Raw genomic sequence first — 24794 nt, forward strand, 5'->3', positions numbered from 1 at the left:
CAGAAATCATTCTAATAGATCTAAATAATTCCAATTAATCAGGATTCTTTGATGAATAGAAAGTTAAATGACTTCAGTTTAAAAAAAAAATAGATTTTTTTTGTAACAATGTTAAGTTCATCTTTTGATCATTTTAAAACTTGCCAATTTCTTTAAAAACATTCTTACTGACCCCAAACTTTTGAATGTTAGTATAAATAATGTATATACCATTACACTACTGATCACATTATGAAGTAAAATTGATCCAAAAACAGTCTTTGCTGATTTTGTATGTGGAGTAGTGTACCGTTTATTTTGCCTTATTACGTTAGATGCTTCCATTATGTTTTGGTAAAGTTGTTACTCGTATATGATGAGGATTTCCTCTTTTTTTTTGTCACGTATAGTTGTGCATCTATGGCTCAGGAAGAAGCACACAATGAATTTATTGTCTGGCCATTTAATGACCCGATTTTGTGTGTCTACATGACATGTTACTGCTATACCTAAATCTCAAGAGTAAACCACTCACAAAAGAGGCAGAGGAATCAACATTTACTTGCAGAGGAAAGCAAATACGCATGAAGCCAGGCTGGCAAATCCTTCAACCTCTTGAAATCATGCACTTATAGCTTAGTGGAGTGATGAGACATTAGTCAAACACAGTTTGAAGTCCTGTAGTGTGATGCGTTTAATGTGAAACTTCTGATGAAACGTCAGAGTGAGACTTTCAAATGTGTTGACAAATGGCTAATGCTGTCAGTCAGCATGTCCACACCATAATGCTTAAGTTTAGTTTTGGAGATACAGGTTTGTCATTCAGTCCCATGTGCATAAGCAACATCTGTGAGTGGAGGGAGGATATCCTCTCCATAAAGTGACCTTACATGCTTGGAAAATGACAGACAATGCCTGGATTTTCTCCAGTCGTTGCCTGTTTTATTGAGGAGAGTTTTCCGAGGAAGTGAAAGGATAGGGGGAGTTTTTTTATTAATCCATACACTTGGAACTGGATAACATTAAAAGACCATTAAGTGGCGAGTTTTACACCGGGAGAAACTGGATGTAAACATAGAAAGTTACCCAGAGGGGCTTTTCAAGGCCACTGGAGATAATGTTAGTTCATTTTTTCTTCATCTGAAGTAATTAAAAGACAATAAAAATATAATATAGAGGATAAATGGATGAATGAAGAGATGCTTCAACAATGCTAATAGATTTAATAAACAGTGATACAAGTACTGCGATACTAACACAAAATATGCCATTTATTCATTGTCATGTCTTATAGCACTTTGTGCATCACAAATTTTGGTCCCCTTTTTTTCTTTTTCTTTTTTTATACAAAATATACACTACTGTGCAAAAGCTTGGGGCCAGTGAGATTTTTATTATTATTATTTTAAATACTTTATACTATTATTTTATACTTTATACTATAGGTGGTACAGGGGATGTTTTCGTCGACTGAGTTTTTGAAATGAGCGCATGCGGAAGAACAACCCCCCTCCTTCAGTGTTTGTTTACCACTGGCATTCGCTGTGTTATTAAGCCGGGCACACATTTAACAACTAGCTAAAACATTCTAAGACTGTGCTCAACATACAGCGATTGTTTCCTGCTCCTGAAGCAGATTTATATACTTTCACAAGGAATTTGAACACCGACTGTAATCGCAGACTGAACGCAACTGGCTCTGACTGGACGCGTTTGAGCGCGATCAGTCATAAGTATCAATTTACATTCATAATCGGCCTTACAATCGTTAAGTGTGTGCGCGACCTATTCATTATGTCGGACTCACCGCAGGTGACTCATAATCTGCAGTTGTTACTCCTGTCTCCTGACAAAAACATTGCATGCGGCGCCTGTAGAGTGTGGAAAGTTACTAGAGTGCGCAGCCACGCGTCTCTCACAAGGAACGTCATGGCAGTGATTGACAAGCCAGAGGGCCAATCCGCGCACGTCTCTCACAATGGCAGTGATTGACAAGCCAGAGGGCCAATCGTTTACGCGATGATCGCGTAAACGATTGGCTGATGTTTTTAAGGCCCTACCTCATGCACAGATGATGTATATTAATATTATTACTTTCAGTGCACCTAATAAATAGTCTTTCATCAGTTAGTAAAGACAGTTTCAAGTATTATTGCAAAAATGTATAAAACAAAACATCCTCTGTACCACCTTTAATACTATTATTTTATTTTTTTTTTTATATTTTTATTCATCAAGGATGCATTAAAGTGATCAAACGTGTGAAATGAAAATTCACCTGAAAATTCAGCTTTGCCATCACAGGAATAAATTACATTTTAAAATATATTAAAACAGAAAACAGTTATTTTAAATCGCATATCTTAGATCACAAGAAATACTACATTAAAATAAAGTGTTAAAAAAACCTTAACCTTACACTTAAGATCATTTGCCAAACAATTGCTAAGGATGTGCATGACAACGCATCCTCCACGTTCCACGTATCTATCTGTATGTATGATAGCTTTCAGAGGAGTGTGAACATTTCAGTCCAACAACAATCAGGCATTCATACATAATCACCACAGGAACAGCTGGCTATCATCAGTTATCTATGACCAGTCAGCAGCATTAACCATGGCCTTCCTCTCGGGGGCCGTCCAGATGCCTGATGTTGATCACACACCAAGCATGTTTTTTTTTCTTTTTTTCTCTCAAATGGGTGGTAAAAATGGAGGGAACATCTCTCTTCCGGTCAGAGGTGGGAAGCACCCTGTAAAAATGTTTCATTTTTCCTATAGTACAGATGTAAGTTATCACTCCTTCTCAACATCCCTCATTCACAATATGTGACACCTTCCGCACAAAAATGAGAAAAATGATTTATATTCTCTCGTGCAATATATTTTACGAGGAATAAGTGCAAAGGCATGCAAACTGGAAACATTTTCATCTTCATCGGTCTGACCCTCTTCAGTCTTGTTGACAGTGTGATTTTTCTTTTACAATGTCTTTTTAAAGTGTCTATTTTTTCATAGGAGAGCATTGGGCTGTGGATAGGTCAGGTCAGGAAAGTCACTGGACTGATAAAGGGCTTTAGCGGACTCCTGTTAAAGAGATTTTCACTGAGATGACACCTTAGCTGGCATGTTAGAGTCCAACAGGGACTAGGCCTGGAGAAAGACTAACATAAAGCACAAATCTCACCATAAGTTGTCTGTGTGTGGATCATCTCAGTCCCTGTATTTAGTCTTTGTACTACAAAATACAGGTCACATGAAAGAACATAAAGTTTCTCTCGGTGAAGCTTATCCAGAAAGGGAGGACAGCAGCACAGTAAAGGATGAGTAATTTGCTCCACATTCCATAGAATATCTCTTGAATATCTCCTGAAGTTTCTTAGATGTCCTCATTAAGCATTAAACTCATTCCCTAACAAGAAGCTTGAGACGCCAAATGGCTACCATGAGAGAGGAAATTAGATGGAATTACTGTCTGTCTCCCATTAGCTTCCCATGATGGAATGTGTCTGTCATATTCAATAATGAGGCAATAATTCTTTACAGTAAACCTGTTGGCACATTCACCAGAACAAAAATGTAATATTGAAGATCCATGGAATAGTCTGTTTATTAAGAATGGTTGTTTATAGTCAAGCTGATGTTTTGGGGGAGTCAGCACACGCCTGTCTTGTTGCAATTCGAACTCTGTGCCATTTCTCACTCCCCTACAGGTTCCATGAACGATGGAAATTTAATTTGCAGAAAACTTTTTACAGAGTATTGTGCATTGCTTGCAATATAAGTAGCATAGTAAAGTATATCTATTATCTGTTTTTAAAGATTTGTGTAGCTGTTTTATTGTAAAAGAAAATTAATAAATGGCTCCCCTTAATTGTTCATGTCATTGCAGATTATTCATAATCATTTCAGATTTTACATTTGTCCTTTGGATACACATCCACAACATAAGAACATTTTTATTTAAAAGTCCAAATGTCCTTCTGAACTGAGCGCTAACAACTTGGGTTGTCCTTGTCCTCTTTAGTCCGGATGACATGGCGTCCCAGTTTTCCAAAAAGAACTTCAAATTTTGATTCGTCTGACCACAGAACAGTTTTCCACTTTGCCACATTTTAAATGAGCCTTGGCCCAGAGAAAACGCCTGCGCTTTTGGATCATGTTTAGATATGGCTTCTTTTTTGACCTATAGAGTTTTAGCCGGCAACGGCGAATGGTACGGTGGATTGTGTTCACCGACAATGTTTTCTGGAAGTATTCCTGAGCCCATGTTGTGATTTCCATTACAGCAGCATTCCTGTATGTGATGCAGTGCCGTCTAAAGGCCCGAAGATCACGGGCATCCAGTATGGATTTCCGGCCTTGACCCTTACGCACAGCGAATGTTCCAGATTTTCTGAATTTTTGGATGATATTATGCACTGTAGATGATGATAACTTCAAACTCTTTGCAATTTTTGTCTGAGAAACTCCTTTCTGATATTGCTCCACTATTTTTCGCTGCAGCATTGGGGGAATTGGTGATCCTCTGCCCATCTTGACTTCTGAGAGACACTGCCACTCTGAGAGGCTCTTTTTATACCCAGTCATGTTGCCAATTGACCTACTGTAATAAGTTGCAAAGTGGTCCTCCAGCTGTTCCTTATATGTACATTTAACTTTTCCGGCCTCTTATTGCTACCTGTCCCAACTTTTTTGGAATGTGTAGCTCTCATGAAATCCAAAATGAGCCAATATTTGGCATGACATTTCAAAATGTCTCACTTTCAACATTTGATATGTTATCTATATTCTATTGTGAATAAAATATAAGTTTATGAGATCTGTAAATTATTGCATTCCTTTTTTATTCACAATTTGTACAGTGTCCCAACTTTTTTGGAGTCGGGTTTGTATTAATACATTTCAAAAAATTTAGTTTTAGTTAACTATAACAACACTGTATGTGAGTAATAATTCTAACAGTAGTATATACAACTGTTGAGTGGAATTGGCATTCTGACTGCTTTGTAGAAATGATCCCAGTGTCAGAGCAGTGGTTTGACTCCCCACTGGAGGGCCTCAATGCCATGCAGTCAGCCCGGGCTAATAATGAGCCATCACACTGAGTGCTCTGAGACCTCTTTTGGCAAGGTGCAAGCTGTTTATGGGAAACAAATGGCCTGTTTGTAGCTTTGCTCAATAATTGCTCTCTTGGCCAGCAGCTGTCTAACTCTAAGCCGGTCATTGCCTTGACTGTGTTGCTTATCATACTAATTAATTGCAGGTCTCAAGCCAAGTTCAGCCGCCCACTGAGTGTCCCTATCTAATCTGTATTCCTTTGTATATTTTCTTATGCCTTTAATCAAAGAGCCAGCAAGAAGCAACCAGAGGCTGTGCTCCCATGAGGATGTGGACGGCCACAACAGAAAACAAAGCAGCGCAGATGAGAGCGAGCAGTCAGAGTCTCGGTCCCCCCGCACCGTGCCAAGGAGACACACAGTAGGAGGGCCTCGTACTGCTGGGGACGTGATCATCATGCAGTCCTACAACATGGACCATAAGAAAGAGGCCTTTCTTGAGCATTTGAAACAGAAGTATCCCCATCACGCTTCTGTCATCATGGGGCACCAGGAGAGACTCAGAGACCAGGTAAGCAAGGCTAAATTAGGTTTTCAGCTTGGTCTAAAAGGGTTAGTTCACCCAAAAATGAAAATTCTGTCATTAATTAGCTACTCACCCTCATGTCGTTTTCATGTCGTTCATCTTCGGAACACAAATTAAGATATTTTTGATAAAAATCGGATGGCTCAGTAAGCCAGCAATAACACTCCCTTTTTCAATGCACAGAAAGCTACTAAAAACGTATTTAAAACAGTTCAAGTGACTACAATGGTTCAACTGTTAACTGTTAATATTATAAAGCGACTAGAATAGCCTACTTTTTGTGCGCCAAAAATAACAAAATAGCGACTTTATTCAACAATATGGGCGATTTCAAAACACTACTTTATGAACCTTCGAAGCTTTACGAATCATTTGTTTCGAATCAGTGGTTCAGAGCGTGTATCAAACTGCCAGAGTCACGTGAACTATTGACGTAACGAAGCCTCGTTTACTAAAATCATGGGATTTTGGCGCTCTGAACCACTGATTCGAAACAACTGATTCGTAAAGCTTCAAGTGTTTTGAAATCGAACATAACTAGATATTGTGGAATAAAGTCGCTATTTTGTTATTTTTGGCGCACAAAAAATATTCTCGTCATTCGTCAGGCCTCACTGAGCCATTGGTTTTTATAAAAAATATCTTAATTTGTGTTCCGAAGACGAAGAAAAGTCTGGAACGACATGAGGGTAAGTAATTAATGACTTAGTTCACCCCAAAATTAAAATTAACTATTTAATTACTAGAATATCAAAGTCAAATCAAAATAGAAACATCAAAATGAGATGGAAGCGATAAAATAATATAGCAGCAAACAATCACAAAAATAAGGGTTGTTAATGATGTGAATTATTTTGGATACATCTTTTTTTTTTAATTTCCATTATTTTCTCTGTTATTATAGTCAATTAAATTCCATGATAGGCTATTAAATATTTCTATGAGCCAAAGTAGCCTACCTTACAAGAACTTTTACAGTTGGTCCCTCACAGTGGTGTAGTCCTAAAAAAATAAGTGGTGTACTATTACCCAGACCCCCCCCCCCTCCCAAAAAAAACCGACAAAAAAAAAAAAAAAAACATAAACATAAACATAAACATGCCAGTAAATGTGTTTTATGTTGTTGTTCACTAGTAACATGTTTCATTAAAAACAAATATATACAGTGCATTCTAAAATTGGTTGACATTTTTATTGCTTTACAGTTTGACTATTATTTAAACATGCTGCTTTGGAATTATATTCACTGTAAAAAAAAAAAAAAAAATGATATATCTGAAATTAAAGTTTCATTTTATTCAAAAGGGTGTTAAAAAAGTCAATTATTCAAAATTTAATTTATTAACATTATAAAAATGTGGTCATGAGTTTCACAAACAAACAAAAACAGTAGTCAGGCTGAATGAAAATTTAAACCACTCTCTGTCGGTAGGTGGCGCATATGGAACAGCAGAAATAGAGTTGTTTCCCCGGTAACCTCTGTAAACTCAGTTTTGTATTATTTATATACATGTAATATCAGTTTGACAGAATTTTCTACTTCAGTGTGCCATAAGAAGTCAAACTATATCATTTTCCATTATCATAGCATTTGTTATGAAAAATAGCAACCTACACATAGCCTATAGAAACATGTTTGACTTTCTCTATAGCGTTTTAAAGTGTTTAACTCTCAATAGAATTCAAATGGATCGCACATTTTATCATCAGTGTCGGAATGGAAATCTTATCAAACTTTTGGAGCTTGATAAGATTCAGAGAGTAAAGTTAGCCTAGTATGTTTATGATTCCCGCACCACTAATGCATTATAAACAAGGCTTCAGTTGCGCTGATGGTCTTTTCAGTTCGTACGGAAACTTGGAAAACGCATTATGTAGGCTATATAATTAATTAATAGTCTTATTTACTCACCACCATGTTTCTCACGCCGAGACCGCTGCAGTGAGAGAAATGCGCTCAATGCACGTCTCAAAACACCGAGCGGCGTTGATCGGAGTTCTCTCACTGCAGCGCGAACACGCACTGTGAAGCCTGGTTTTTAGCCGACTATGAGCGGGACAAGGTATGACAGAAGTGCTCATGCACCAATTACATCAACGAATCGCGAGTTTACACAACAGCATTGGACACACAGTTAAAGGGGAAGCTAACAGGACAATATTTTATGGACTTGCGAAGCAAAAAACAAGTGGGTATACGCAAATACTGATCCTTAGAAGTTGTAATACGCAAACAGCCCTGAGCAAAAAGTAAGCATACGGCGTATGCGTGCGTATCGCCCCGACTACACCACTGGTCCCTCATCAAAACACTAATGATGCTATCCCATATTTCATCTACATAACACACTGAGTATCCCTCCCATGATCTACACATCACCTCACTTTTGACAGATTAAGGCGCACTGACATTTTTATTGCTGCTAGTTTCCGCTTGACATTTTCATTGTATCTTTGCCGGTTGGATAAGTTTGAGTGTTGTAATCAAATAGCGTGAATATAAGATTAACGTTCATAAACAGATACACAGAGGAAATGCAATACCTTGCCATCTCCAGACGACAGCGCTCAAGCACAGCTGATATCCAGTGCTCTAGTATTTTTCAGTAGTGTTTCTATCATCAGTAGTTGCTACCAAACGCTGAGAACATCAGAACATACAAAGAGAAACCCACGTGCAGTGTAAAATAAAGCGCGTTTAGTGTTATCTCTCGCTGCCCGCATATGCCGCAATTGACCAATCAGAATTAAGGATTCCACAGAGGGTTGAAATAAATTTAAATATTCAACAATAAATATCCCCACCAGAACTAACTGTCGCTAGGGCTTGCTCTTAGTTGTAGTAAACAAGAAGGTGATGGAAAGGCACATTTCGCAACCTCGTCCATTGTAGCCCAACAAGTCTTTCAGGTAAGTTCGTGTAGGTGGGTGTGTCTCTGTGCAGACGCTGATGTCACGGCTTTCAGAGATCACCTCACACTGCAGGCAAACTTCTGCAGCGATCTACATCTACTCTCAGGCTTCTTGCTGTTGACATTTACTGTTTATTATCTGGAATATGTCCTGCTCCACTGTGTGAAGATTCAAGGTGGACGTTTTGCATCAAGGTATTGTGAATCAAACTAAAATGACATTTGTTTTACAGTGTCAGCAAATCAGTCTGTGTAAACAGTAGACTTGTCTCAACTAGTTTTGTTGTGAAGAAAATTATTTTACTTATATTGTATTGGTTTTAAGTAGCTAAATAACACGTTCATAATGACATTAAACGAAATTATGAGCTTTTTAGTTAATGAATCAACGCATTGTCTTGTAAGTCATCTTGCGTAAACTGAACTGAACAGAGAAGTCGATATACTGGTTTTCTTTTGGATAAAAATACTCAAAAAGAGGGACGTTTGCAAAACAATATTATGACAGAGATATCATATTATGAGATAAAATTACTGGTAGTCCATTTCTATGTATCACAGTGTTTTGAACTATGTACCATAGTCATCTTTTTGAAGTACTTTGGAGTACCATGCAAATACCATTGGAAAAGTATAATGTACCATTCTGTTACCATCTGATACTATCACTTTACCATGTTATGTGCACCTCTAGAGTACTTTTTGGAAGGGTTTCTTGGGATTTTTGTTCTTGTTTTAACTTAAACGTATCACTTACGCTCCCAGTAACTGGTTTCTTTCAATGCAATGTGTCTGTCCCTTGATATATATATTTTTTATATATATATATATTGCTTTTCAGCATAGTTTTGGTAAGTTTTCTTTGTGGATGGGCACAGCCATGAGTAATATCATATCACGCCCCTGGCACTGAATAAAACTGAAGCCTATCCAGCAGAAGGGAGTGTGTCTTTCATCCTCCTTTCACTCTTTCGTTCTTTCTTTCTTCAATATTCTCCAGACCCAGAGAGAATAAGGTATGATTTATCTGACCATGCCAGTGCTTTCAAAGACCTGGCATTAGACCAGCATGGTCTGTGGCCATTCATCTGCCTGTGATTAGAGTAGAGTGCAGTGAACCGTGCAACCTGCTCCCCTCAAGCCCACCCTTATGCTTTAAACTGCTGTTTTCAGGCCTCTTTCAGTTTCCCGGGATTGTGCAGGTAACGCATTCTGACAATGCCTGAGTGCAAGCGTATGTTGGCACAGCTTGATTATGCGTGTGGAATAGGTAAGCAATCTTAAGCAATCTTAAGAATGCGACCATATTTATTTTATTTAATCCACACAATAACATGTTGAACGTACAGTTGCATTATGCATGTCTGAAATGATCCCAGCTGTCATGCACCATTAATCTGGGCACTTTTTTTCAAGTCAACATAAAAGTCTATTATTTGCTTGTGCCTCGTCTGTGCACACCGGAGCGATTGTTAGTCGACTCACAATGCAACACCTGTGCAAAGATAACATCAAACTCATATTCATCACTTTCAAGTCTCAGCCTGGACCTTGAGAATGAAAGATTTTTGGATGTGCTTCCTAGTGAATTGCCAGAGCACTGTTTTCTGTCAGTCATCATAGTTTTTGACTTTGAAAACTTGTGCATTAATATATTTCAGTCTGGTGTCAGTGCAGTGGTTTCATGAAAAAAAGTGAAGATGACCTCTTGCATTCTTAGGGGCCGTTCACACAGAATGCATTTTTGCATTCCGCTGGACTGTTTTTTCCATTGTTTTTCTATGTAAACATGCTAGACAGACATCTTTGACCATTTTTTGCAGTGTCTCACTAATGACACTAAAAAATGTGGTTATGTTAAAGGATTAGTTGACTTCAGAATTAAAATTTCCTGATAATTTACTCACCCCCATGTCATCCAAGATGTTCATGTCTTTCTTCAGTCGAAAAGAAATTCAGGTTTTTGAAGAAAACATTTCTCAATATATTGGACTTCAACAGCTATCAACGGGTTGAAGGTCCAAATTGCAGTTTCAGTGCAGCTTCAAAGGCCTCTACACGATCCCAGACGAGGAATAAGGGTCCTATCTAGCAAAACGATTGGTCATTTTCTAAAAAACAATACAAATTATATACTTTTTAACCACAATTGCTCGTCTTGCACTAGATCTGCGATGCGCTACGCATTACGTAATCATGTTGGAAAGGTCACGCGTGATGTACGCGGAAGTACTGCGGTATGGCGAAAATCTCTATCTTATTTTCTCCTCCAACTTCAAAATTGTCTGACATCGTTGTTTTACCTTTATTTTTTATAAAGGCCGTTTGACTTAGTCTTTTCGTGTTCGCTTTGTAAACACTTGCTCGGTACTTCCGCCTACATCACGTGTGACCTTTCCAACATGATTATGTAATGTATAAAAAGTAAAAAGTATATAATTTTTATTTATTTTTTTTAGAAAATGACACATCGTTTCACTAGTTAAGACCCTTATTCCTCAGCTGGGATCATATAGAGCCCTTTGAAGCTGCATTGAAATTGCAATTTGGACCTTCAACCTGTTGGTAGCCGTTGGTAGTCCACTATATGGAGAAAAATCCTGGAATGTTTTCCTCAAAAACCATAATTTCTTTTCGACTGAAGAAAGAAAGACATAAACATCTTGGATGACATGGGGGTGAGTAAATTATCAGGAAATTTTTAATTCTGAAGTGAACTAATCCTTTAACATGCACTCAAGTTAAAAGAAGTTCAACTTTTAAAAAAAAAATGCATCTCTTAAGCTTACGTTTTCTTCCATTCCATTGCCCTTTGTATTGCGTTTTTGAATTCCATTGTACTTCTTTTCCATTGTGTTTATATGCAAAAATGCATTTGATGGAATTCTTTGACCCTTGCGCTTGCATCTTGCTTCATTTGCAATGTCTTGAAAAACAGGGCGTTCAAGTTAAAATAAGTTTTTGGGAGAAAAAACTTTTCTTATTCCAGTGTCATGCATTTTGTGTTTGCGTATTCCACTTCATGTAAACGTATTTGACTGTTGCACTCACACAGTAGCATCTCTCGCATGACACATCATTCTAAAAACTCAATTTAAAATAAGTTCAACTTTTAAAAAACACTTCTCTAGACCTTGCGTTTTCTTCTGTTGCACTGCCCTGTGTCTTGCGTTTTTAAACACAAGACCCTTTTTTAACCATTTTTAAACTTTAAGGGTTTGTTCACATTGTTTTATGTTAACATGCTAGAATTACGTGTATTTGACCGTTGCGCTAAATTCACCAACTTAGTTTTTTTTTTTTTTTCATTCCACTGCCCTGCATCTTGCATTTTTAAAATGCAAAAACACATTCTGTATGAATCACCCCTTAGGCTGAACCGGTTATAACCATTACTATTTAGTAACTTCCAGACTTGCATACATGGGGAGTTTCGCATCTCTAAAACACACTACTGTCAGCAGAGATCCTCCCAAAGGTACAACAGTAGTTTTTTTCAAAATTTTCAAAACACAAGACTTCAGAAGTGTCTGAATGTTTGCAGTTTTGTTCAGTCAAAACATGTTTAGAGCACAAACAAATCTGCGGGGATGTGCGAAACCTTAGTAAAATGTACAAAATAATGGTTTGATTTAAATATAGTTCTGAAAAGGTGCTTACAGAAATGTTTGAGACTCTTTCGGAAATGCCTGCGTCAAACGCAGAGTCTAAGGTGTAATTGTGTGCTTCTCCCCTGACCTCATAATTGCGTTGTCACCTAAACCACAGTCAAAAATGAAGCGGTGCACTATATAAGGATTAAGTTCCTTCGGGTCATGCAGGGTGGTAATCTGGCAGGCGTGCATGTCAGAGCAGGTCAGTATGCGTGCTGGCATTGTGATGAGACGCTCTCTGACTCAGTAGATGTGGCCTTCTGCCTGTCGCTTCTTCCTGTTGCCGAGAATGGAGCAATGACTTCCAGCCTCAGGGTGAAAATCCATCCTCAGAGAACACGGCATATCCATCGTCCTGCGTGTGCCCAAAAGGTGTTATTGCGAGGACAACCACGTAGATGCGCTTTGGTCTGTGAATATAAATAGGCTACAAAGGATAATGCCGATGCCAGAGCACACTAATTGGTCTTTGTGCGTTTACTGCTTTTGTTTTGCTGGAGATAAATCAATCCATTTTTTTATTTTTTTAATGCGATCTAAATTACAGGACTGAGCTGTAATTGACTTGAAGACGTGTTGACTGTTGTATATCCACGTGTCGTGCAACAAAAAAAGGAGTCGCACTGCTTTTTATTTGGTAGTCGCCCTTGTCATTAGTAGATAATTGTTTTCATTTAATCCATTTTAGGCACATAAATTAAAAGTGTGATTCAATACTAAATTAAGGATTGTAATGTCATTTTCAGGTGTTTATTACCCCACTGAATAGATCTTTGTCTGTCCATTTAGCATTTTTCAGCCATCCTCTCTGACCTTTTGGTGGCCTTTTATTGAGCATTAAAGTTTATGACTGTACCTCTGCTCACATCTTGACATTTAGAATGCCCCACGCAGTTAATAAACTTATAAATTGATTCCAAATGTTTACCAGTGCAGATACTGACCAACAGTGTTGTTCTTGTTAACTAAGGTTACGTTTACAAGACAACGATATGCTTAAAACGGAGAATGGGGATCAATTTGACAATGGTGTCGTCTGTACGCAGAAAAACTTCTTCGTTTTAAGCATATCATTGTCGTGTAAACGTACCCTTAAACTAAAGCTAAAATTGTTCATTGAAATTGAGCTGAAGTAAAATTAAATTTAGATAAATTAGATGATAAACTTAAATAAAAAAATATTAATTGACAATTTGAAATATGCATTGGCAACTAACTGAAATAAAATAAGCTGAAGTTGAAGTACTAAAGTTACTAAAAGTGAAATAAAAATACATTACAGCGAAATAGAAATATATATATAAAAAATGACTAAAACTTAAACTAGAATGAAAATGAAAACTGAAAAAAAAATATATATATACAGTACCTGTAAGCAAAATTTGGAAACATTACATTTTTTTTATCTATTTGAAAGAAGTCTCTTATGCTCACTAAGGCTGTATTTATTTAATCAAAAATACGGTTAAAACAGTAATATTGTTGTGAAATATTATTCCAATTTAATACGCCTGTTGCTTAATGTTTTTGCAGAAACAATGATAACATTCAAACATTTGTGGTAAAATTAAAAAAAGAGAAATGAATACTTTTATTTATCAAGAATGCATTAAATTGATCAAGTTACAGTAAAGACATTTTATAATGTTATAAAATATTTCTATTTAATAAATGCAAATAAATACGATTCATTGGACTTTCTATTCATCAAAGAATCCTGAAAAAGTATTACCATTTCCACAAAAATATTAAGCAGCACAACTGTTTTCAACATTGATAATGATAAGAAATGTTTCTTTAGCAGCAAATATTAGAATGATTTCTGAAGGATCATGTGACACTGAAGACTGGAGTAATGATGCTGAAAATTAAGCTTTGCATCACAGGAATAAATCACATTTTAAAATATATTAAAATAGAAAACTGTTTTTTTTTATTTGTAATAATATTTCACAATATTACAGTTTTTACTGTATTCTTTTTTAAATCAATGCACATTTGATTCAAATATTAAAGGTGCCCTAGAATTAAAAATTGAATTTACTTTGGCATAGTTAAATAACAAGAGTTCAGTACATGGAAATGACATACAGTCTCAAACACCATTGTGTCCTCCTTCAAATCTCATTTGTTTAAAAGACCTCTGAAGAACAGGTGAATCTCAACATAACAGTTACATAACAGCCGGGATCATTAATATGTACGCTCCCAATATTTGCATATGCCAGCTCATGTTCAAGGCATTAGACAAGGGCAGGACATCTGGATGTGCACAGCTGAATCATCAGACTAGGTAAGCAAGCAAGAACAGTAGCGAAAAATGGCAGATGGAGCAATAATAACTGACATGATCCATGATTACATGATATTTTTAGTGATATTTGTAAATTGTGTTTCTAAATGTTTCGTTAGCATGATGCTAATGTACTGTTAAATGTTTTTAAAGTTACCATCGTTTCTTACTGTATTCGTTATTTTAATTTTTTAAACATTTGCAGTATGTATAATTCATAAACACAACTTCATTCTTTATAAATCTCTCTAACAGTGTGTAATGTTAGCTTTAGCCACGCAGCATAGCCTCAAACTCATTCAGAATCAATGTAAACATCCAAATAAACACTTACACGATTAGACATGCTGCATGACGAACACTTTGTAAAGATCAATTTTGAGGGTTATATTAGCTGTGTGAGCTTTGTTTATGCTGTTTAAGGCAGTCGCGAGCCCCGGGGGCGGAGAGCACGAGAATTTAAAGGGGCCGCAGCCTGAATCAGCGCATATTTAATGATGCCCCAAAATAAGCAGTTAAAAAAATGAATAAAAAATAAATCTATGGGGTATTTTGAGCTGAAACTTCACAGACACATTCAGGGGACACCTTAGACTTATATTACATATTTTGAAAACACGTTCTATGGCACCTTTAATAAATAAGTACTATAATAGTATATAAATAATACTAAAATAACACATCCTAAATCTTTAGGGTTTAATACTTCACACAAAAATATATTTTTTTGTGAAGTGTTTGATGTTAGATCCAAATCTAAATGCTCTGTCTAACCTCTTCTTTGATCATTTTGTGTTTTCTTGTAGATCAGGAGTTCTGGGCACAGTGTAACCCCTCAGTCTGCTGTAGGGGAGCCAGGGGAGCATCTCTCTTTGGCCTCCCTTGAGTCTTTGGAGGCCATGTCAGAGACAGAAGCCCCCTCCGCCTTCACCCGAGGCAGCCGCTCCCGAGCGAGCCTCCCTGTGGTCAAGTCAACTAACCAGACCAAGGACAGGTCATTAGGTACAGTACTGACTCAGTGTTTTCACTTGTGGGTGTGTCTTTGATTTATTTGTTCTTTCTTCATTGTTGTGAATAGATATTTTGAAGTATTTTTGATTAAGTCAATTTGTAAGGCAGAGTTGATGTCAGTCAGATAAAAGTAAATTAAGTGAATTTTTTTACCTAAGTTGCACATTAAAATGGATGATCAATGAGTTTGAGTCCCTGATGTTATGGAACCATTTAAATAGCATCTTTATTAATGAAATAGTGTGTAATATAATTTCCAACACGTTGTGACAAAGTGTATATCTTTGGGCATGTCAGACCAAATGTTGACGCCAGTTTTAAATTCTTTGCTATTTTGCCAGCTGGCCTTTTGGAGTTGCGTTTTTTTGTTTTGTTTTTTATATGAAGCATGAATACACAAAGCATGAATATGATTTAAGCCTTGCGAATTTAAATATTCAAGTGGAAGAAGACATGAAAGAGAACTCAGTTCTACTCACTGTGTGAGAAGGTTTGTGTGCGCACACATCCAAAATGCGCACCGTAAAGCCATGTTTTAGACAGCGCGCAAATAATTCAAATAATAATTTAAAAAAACAGTGCATCCCTAATATATTATATATATTAGATAACCAATAAACAGAACCAATTAACATAGACAGAATGCAGTTGTCACCATTTACCTAAAAAACAGCTTTGCTCATTCCATAAGAGTACATATTATGGTATCAATCTCCTATTTTGTTTATTCTTAGGTTTCCTCTACCTGCAGTATGGAGAAGAGACAAAACAGATCCGAATGCCCAACGAGGTGACCAGTGCAGACACCATCAGGGCCCTGTTTGTCAGTGCCTTCCCTCAGCATCTCACCATGAAGACACTGGAGTCCCCCAGCGTGGCTATATACATCAAAGATGACATCAGGAATATGTACTATGAGTTGACTGATGTCAGGTGTGTGTCTTGCACTATAGGATCTTTTTTCATTGTGAGACTGTAATGGCCAGGGTGCTATTTTTTTGCATGACTTATATAATGAATCTAAAAAGCGTCACATGCAATGCACAACATGTTAGATTATGTTGGATATCGCAAAACATTATCATAGACATTCCCTTTTGCAGTGTGGTTGCTTCTTAAGTGCAGAAAATTGCAGGCAGTGCTTGATTTTAAGTACGTTCAAACTGTTGGGTGACTCCCTTTTCCACACCCTACTCTTCACTGGCCTGCGGCTTTCTAATAAGTCAGAAGCAATAGAAGGAGAGTGTGATCAGTCTGTTTTTCTGTGTGTGTGTATTAGTTATTTGGCAGAGAATGGGCTTGGTTTCTTAACAGGCTTTATAGTTATGAGGTGGGAGCTTGTGTTGACACGCTTTTAACCTTTCTGTCGCTGTGAGCTGCAACTCATAGTGATAATGCTCTGTTATTTTCACCAAAACACTTTGGGTTCTTTAGCACCAAGAAAAAAATAACCCTAACCTTTTGAATGGTTGTATATTAAATACAACAATATAAATATTCAAAAATAATATATATATTATTATAATATATAAAAATGTTTTTCTTTACAGGAACATCACTTCACAGTCTTGCCTGAAGGTGTATCATAAAGACCCAGCCCAGGCCTTCAATCACAATGCAAGAGCCAATAATGGAGATATTAGGGTGAGTGACAGAGTGTGACCCCAGTCCCACAGAACTGTCCCATTATTATACCTCTTCATGTTCAACTCAAAAATCATCATCAACTCAAAAAGCTCTTTTTCTTTTCAACACTGCTTGCATCTGTTGTTGACAGGTGGAAGGAGCGTGACGAATAAGGTTTTGCATCTGTTCTTTAGAGCTCAGAATTTGAAGCAAACACTTGCCACACCCATTAATTTTTGCTGGGGGCCAACTGATTGGGCTCTCCACTGCTGCACAATTATAATGGGCGGTGACCTTTAGCAAAACAGGTCGACTCTGCTGCTGAGATCTTTACTGTATGTCAAAGGGACAATGGTGTTGCCATGCTGCGTTAAAATGATTTGTCTGACATCAGGAATGTAGATAATGCAGAATTTTGCCAGAGACCAATGAAGCTAAACAGTAAATACATTTTACATTTAAAAAGCCAAATAATGTCTGTTACTTATCTTATTATGCAACAAATGGAATTTGATTTGAGTATGGATTTAATTAAAACCATGCTCCAAGCATTTCGCTCTCTAATCAAACCCTTCTGCATCTACAAATGTACAGTAGTACAAATGATTTTGTAACTTAATCATATTGAATATTGCTTTAGCTGGTAGATATAGTTTTGGTCAGATTTCAGGCCAGAAAGGACATTTTGGAGCTGTTGTGCTGTGGTGTAATTTGCTTTATCTAATTATGAGCACTTCTGGAAATGAGTGCAGTGTCTCCAGCTATCTCATCCACATCTCAAGTTCAGCAGGCCATGGAGGATTGGGAAGAGCATAATTCAAAGCCAAGGCTGAAATTCCTGGGCCGGGTGTGGGGATGAACTGAGGTCAAGCTCTCAGGAGAGCACAGCAGCGGATGCGTCTGACGTTGTATTTCTCAGTTCTAATGAGAGTGCAGAAGAGACCAGCTCCTGTCTGCACCACCACACCACCCACAACGCAAGCAGCCTGCTGTTTAGTGAGGCTTATGCATCCTTCATAACCGCATTTAGTGTGGAGGATGGTGGCCAGATGATACATAGCTATATCAATAGAAAAGAACTGCTTCCAGCACAATTGTCCTAGACTAGGGATGTGCAAAAGTGCATATTTGCAAAATCAACTAGTCAGCAGGTTGTCTGAACAACTAGTCCACTAGTAAGCCCTCTATAATTTGGCTGGCCTAGAGTTATGTCCACCTGACTCCAGTCAAACGTGGTTCTTGAATATGGTGATAGATATCATGTTGTTATTGTCAACTAAAACTATTAAAAATCGTTTTTGTTAATTGAAATGAAGCTGAAATAAAATAATATATATTAGATGAAAAACTTGAACTTAAAAAAAATAACTGAAATAATGTTGAAGCTGATCTACTAAAATTTGCTAAAGCTGTAATAAAGTTAAAGCTAAATAGAAAATTTTTTTTAATGACAAAAACATGTAACAAAATGACTAAAACATAAATTAAAAGTAAAATGACAACTGACAATATAAATATAAAAGTTAATTCCAAATGTTAATAAATACTATAAACAGTACCATAAATAACACCAAAATAACGATTGATAGATATCCTACAAATAAATTGTCATAGTTGTACATACAGGGTTACCAGTCATGGGAAACCTGGAAAAATCAAGGCATTTTCAAAGAAATTTGATTTTAAGGGATGGAAAAATAGCTTAAAGTACCACTGTAGTCAATAATTTCCCTTAAAACTCATATTTAATCACCAAAATGACATATTTAAACGTTTTTTCTTTGGAAAAAAAATCTCTACACTGTAACTCTACACCCTTGCCTCATTTAATATATGTGGTTCTATGAATATGCAAATTAGCCCCGCCTCCACTCACTCACACCACATTGACGTGATTGGTTACCAGTGTTGGGGAAAGTTACTTTTAAAAGTAATGCATTACAATATTGCGTTACTCCCTAAAAAAGTAACTAATTGCGTTACTTCGTTACTTTTTATGAAAAGTAATGTGTTACTTTACTTTTGCGTTACTTTTTCTCACCTGGGCTGGGCTTGTGTGTTTGTTTTGTTTTTTAATAACAACAAAAAAGTTATATTTTTGGCAAAAAGGCCCTTTCACACCAAAAGTGAAATCAATAAGCCTTAGGCTGAAGGAAAAGCATATTTACACCTGTACAGTAGAGGGCGCAGCTCAAACAAACCTTTCAGATGTTCTGTCGTTCTGGATTTAAGAAGAATAGGATACAGTAGAAGGAAGTTCTAGTTCTTATTTCTAAATCTAATCTAAAGTATTTTTTGCTTATTAGTATGGTTGAATTGAAGGTCAGCAACAAAGACATTGGTTAATAATTGAGATTAAATACATAAAGTATATTTGTGTAATTTAATATAGTTAATTATTACAGGTTTGCAAAAATTCTGAGATTGCATTTCACTGTTTTTATTCATTTTGAGGAATACTGAATGATTTCATGCAAGTGAGATGAGTAAATGCATGTTCACATTTAGTCTAGAACTACAATAACCATCATTGCTTACACAGCGCACACAATATCTCTGCACTGTATTCCTCTCAACATGGGGACAACATGTCAGTCAATAAATGTGAAAAAGTAACTTGCGTTACTTATTTGAAAAAGTAACTTAGATATTTTGTTGTAAATTGAAAAAGTAATGCGTTACTTTACTAGTTACTTGAAAAAAGTAATCTGATTACGTAACTCAAGTTACTTGTAATGCGTTACCCCCAACACTGTTGGTTACATGGTAGTTTGTGGCATCAGAAACACCAGCAATTTCAAAATACGTTTTTGAGACTGCCTGTGGTTCACTGCGGTTTTAAGGAGAAAATACTCAGCAATGGTGTTGACTTGTGAATTTGCACATGGTTTGGCTTAAAGCATATTGAAAACACTACATAGACATATAAACAACATTAAAAACTTGATTTTCACCACAGTGTGAGCTTAAATCTTTGAAAAGTAATTGAATTTCTATATCAAATTTCTATAGCAAATCTAATTTTTTTTATAAAAATGCATTACGTTTATTGAATTTGTTTTAGGAGTGATGCTTTGATGGCTGGAGCAGCACTACTTTAATGAGGATGAATTAATAAACATAGCATCTTTCAAAGGATTTTAGAATTATAACAGTTGCTATAATGCAAAAAGTTGTCCAAATTTAGTCCCTAACTGATGATTAGTTACTTGACCAACTAGTAATTTTAAAGAAGGAAGTTTGTATGCATAAGTTTTCCATTTTCCTGTCCTTTACAGCTGGAATGGCCAACCAGCTATTCCCATTTTATCTCTACCCAGTGTGTTTATGGGATAATAACCTGCATAAGGTCCCCAACCTGTGACCTCACAGTAGCTTCACTGGCACAGCTGTGCAAAAACACTGCGCTCTGACCACATGCTGTGCTATTAGGAAACCCCTTTCCCATCTAAACCAAATGGAAGATTAGTGGGATGATAGGAACTAGAAAAACAAATGGATTTGTAAAACAGGTCCTCTGAGAGTGTGAGAAAGCAAACATGCATGGACGCGTTTGTTGATGTGATGCACTTAATTTGAAGGATTGTAAAAAATGACCCATTTTCTGTAATGCTTGGGCTTGATGATGTATTGGCCTTTCATTTTAGCTGTTTATCAATGCTGTAAATCTCTTGAATGTTGAAGCTTGTCCTTCATACACATAATTTATAGACCCATGGGTACATGGGCTAGTGCTCTGTGAATTTGCTTTCCCAGGTGCTTTGCATCACTTCTCACATGTGACGAACTAAAGGTTCCAGAGAATTTTACATTTAGACGTGCATGTTTGTAGTAAATTTGGTTTCTGTGGTCACATAAGAAATATTAAGCCAATTTTATGGAGGTCTAATGTACTTTTTGAAAGAAGACACCTATTTTGAGCTTAGATAATACAATAATGAAACGATTGCTGCACCTGTTTCAACATGCCTGACTCGGTTTGGTTGTCCTTTGTGAGAACTTAGTTGATTTCTAACAGCAAACCTCTTTAAAGAAGTCTTTAAGAAGCAATGACAGACAGACTTAACACTGAGGTATTTTATTTGAATCAGATTGTATTGTCTTGTCATTCATTTGATACAGTTTTCAGGACATAAGCATTCAGCCAAATCATCAACCAAATACATTAAGTGCAATTATGATTTCCCTGGTTCCTCTTATGAATGTGATCTGAAACTAGACCTGAGGTTACATGGACAGGTTTGCAGAATGTTGTTCATCTTTAGGCTAATGCAAAGGGTGTTGTTGCTCTGAATGGTGGATAATACACCTGCACGCACACTCTGTCTGTAGGCTTTATTACTGCACGCTTAAGCATGACCACTGTACAAAGACAGGTCTGGGCAGGGCTATTGTCTGTCCTTTTGCAATGGGTGAATCTTTTGTTCATATCTGTGCACTTGTCTAAACAAAAATCATATCAACACAGTCATACAATATAACTTTTGTTTTTAGTTTCCTGCTTTAAAAAGAAGTATGTAGACAAATATGTAGTAAAAAGTTCCTTTTCATTAAATTCAAAGATCCTTTTCAAATCCATTGACTTTCTTTATCATAGAGTTGTTTACCAGCAGTTTTTAACCAGTGGGATGGTGTTTTGAATCATAATGTCACAGACAGCTAGAGGAAGGGAAAAAAAAACAATGCAATCTAAATAATAAAATGCAGCTAACCATATAATCATGCACAGTTACAGCAAAATAAATAGGTTTATCAACTTTTAAAAGTACCTATTGTTACTGACATACAGTGTTGTTAAACATACAGTGTTTTGGCACAAATATATCTGTCACTTGGTAGAAACTAGCCAAATTAGACCAATTCCAAGACCAAATACATGAGAAAAACCATGCCAAAAACAATTTAAAAAAAGCACAAATCTATGATAAAATAATCCAGAATGCATTAAATGCATTACTACAATACTTGCAACAAGGATAAACATGGTTTGCGCAGACCATGATGTCTTTTATGCTGTGAATAAATATATTAATAGTGATGCAACAAAATTTTGGCTACCAGAAATATTTTCTGGTTTTAAAAGGCTGAAACCATTGACCAAAATAGTGACTTTTAATTAGCGCTTTTCTAATTACACATTTTGACCATATCAGTGTCTATTTTGTCCATGCTATTTGGATACGCTACAACAGGTGAACATGACAGCAGTCACAGTGTGGACGCACTTCACCATAACCAAAAAGGATGCTAGAGTAGCAATATGTAAAATTTGTTTGGCTGAAATATCGAGAGGTAGCTTGTTGCTGGGTTAATTTATCACCTGAGAAAACAACACCCAGAACAGCATATATTAGCCATATTTAATTACCAAATTTAAGCTAATTGTACAACATCACTATTGGTATTTATGAACAACAGCAGAACTGGTTTTTCTGAGATTAATTTTTATGTGTTATTATGATAAATACTTTGATTGCTACACATACCTGCAACATTTCAGTAATTATAAATGATAGCTAGATTATTTTCAATATCTGTCTAGTGATGTATGTTTATGCTGAAATATAATTACATAATGGTTTGTTTTTTCAAAAAAATTATTTTTGGAAGGATTTTGCTATTAATGTAGCTGACTCCCTGATCAGTGCCCTGACTACTAAAGTATGAAGCCCCTAAGTTTATTTTCAGTTTCAGTTTTTAGCTAATCGAAAACTATTTCGATTTTTGTATTTTGGTAAAGAATTGATTTCGGTGCATTACTATCAGGTATATTATCAAAAATACAGTTAACATTTTTATTTATGATAAACAGTGGTACTGTGGTATTGTTTATCATGGTGTAGTAAACAATTTATGTGTTGGGTTACCGCTTAGTAGCAAAACCAGCTGATGACCACTGTTTTACACCTGTTTGTTTTCGCTTTTTTGAGCTTGTGTTACCCAACTTCCCTCTCATGTGCTTTTTCGGTCTATCCCTAGATCACAAGAGAGAGACTCTATAGCAGCAGACAGCAGCCAGGAGGCCAAAGCCCAGTGCACACTCTGCCTCACAGTCCCATACATTCAGTACAGGGCTCCATGTCTCCTCCTACACCTCGCTCCATGCCCTCCTCCCCTTCCAGGATCCCTTTTGGTCACTCTGTTGCCATGCCCGGTGGCACCACCTTACCCAGGGACCGTCTGTCCAGCGTACCCCCCAGTCGCTCCATCACACCCTGCCCCAGTGCCATCCTGGAGCGACGGGACGTAAAACCAGATGAGGATCTGAGCAGCAAGAGCATTCCTATGTATTCAGAAGCATATAGTTCGCCTGAGGCCAGACACAGCCTCGCCTCATCACAAGGCAGCCATAGTGGAGACATCCCAGATGGGGCGGCATACATCCAGCACCGCTCCTCTGTCAAGCCTGTCGGCGCATATGCCGATGGCCAGGACCTGCAGCACTCCCTCTACAGACAGAAATCACGCAAGTACAGCGAGAGTCAGCTCGCCTCGATGGGCTCCAAAACTCCACCTGCTTCCCCTCACAGGGTCAGTGAGGTCAGAATGATTGACATGCTCCCAGGCCAGAACTCCCCCATGCCCTCACAGGGTGTGGCAGTGGAAAGGGCATCACCTGTTAGAAGATCTATCCGCAAGGACAGTAATGGAGCCATGGAGGTGGCGACCAGGGTGAGAGGCAACGTGGCCTCCCCTGTTTTTGCCGACCTTCCGCCCAGTCATGGAGAGAGGGCGTACGTGGCTGCTGGAGATCCTCAGAGGTGAGAGTGAATTTGGCTTTTTAAATTTGCTGCGGCTCATTTTGATGTGCACATGCTCCAGAGACTTTGTGATCATGTCAGGGATACAGGTTTAAATGTGATCTACTTCATGCCCTAATGATTTTTTTTATGTACACAACCATGTAAAGGGGCCCTTGATTATGATTTTACTTTTTTAACTCAAGTTAGTGTGTAATGTCGCTGTTTGAGCATAGACAACATCTGCAAAGTTACGATGCTCAAAGTTAAATGCAAAGGGAGATATTTTCTTTTACAGAATTCGGTTTTTAAGGACCTTCGTTCATCTTCGGAATGTTCATTCAGTGGTTCGGCTCGCGTATCAAACTGCCAAACTGCTGAAATCACGTGACTTTGGCGCTCTGAACCGCTGATTCGAAACGAAAGATTCAAAGCAGTGTTTTGAAATCGCCCATCATCATCACTAGATATTGTTGAAAAGTCATTTAGTTTTTTTTGGCGCACAAAAAGTATTCTTGTCACTTTATAATATTAAGGTTGAACCACTGTAGTCACATGAACTGTTTTAAATATGTTTTTAGTACCATTATGGGCATCTGAAAGTGTTAAAGTGTGCCCTAGAATTAAAAATTTAATTTATCTTGGCATAGTTGAATAACAAGAGTTCAGTACATGGAAATGACATACAGTGAGTCTCAAACACCGTTGTTTCCTCCTTCTTATGTAAATCTCATTTGTTTAAAAGACCTCCGAAGAACAGGCGAGTCTCAACATAACACCGACTGTTACGTAACAGTCAGGATCATTAATATGTACGACCCCCAATATTTGTATATGCCAGCCCATGTTCAAGGAATTACACAAGGGCAGCCAGTATTAATGTCTGGATGTGCACAGCTGAATCATCAGACTAGGTAAGCAAGTAAGAACAA

General features: G+C 37.1%; 1 protein-coding gene across 1 annotated transcript in view; it reads left to right on the forward strand.

Annotated features, from left to right (window-relative positions):
• si:ch211-207d6.2 (sickle tail protein homolog) overlaps positions 1–24794 on the forward strand; it is a 72724-nt gene that overhangs the window by 29352 nt on the left and 18578 nt on the right. Inside the window, 5 exon segments of the mRNA XM_048164886.1 lie at positions 5332–5612; positions 15292–15487; positions 16231–16429; positions 17047–17140; positions 23102–23883. Coding sequence (XP_048020843.1) covers positions 5332–5612; positions 15292–15487; positions 16231–16429; positions 17047–17140; positions 23102–23883 — 1552 coding nt within the window.

This window comes from Megalobrama amblycephala, linkage group LG17 (genome assembly GCF_018812025.1).
Source record: "Megalobrama amblycephala isolate DHTTF-2021 linkage group LG17, ASM1881202v1, whole genome shotgun sequence".
NCBI lineage: Eukaryota > Metazoa > Chordata > Actinopteri > Cypriniformes > Xenocyprididae > Megalobrama > Megalobrama amblycephala.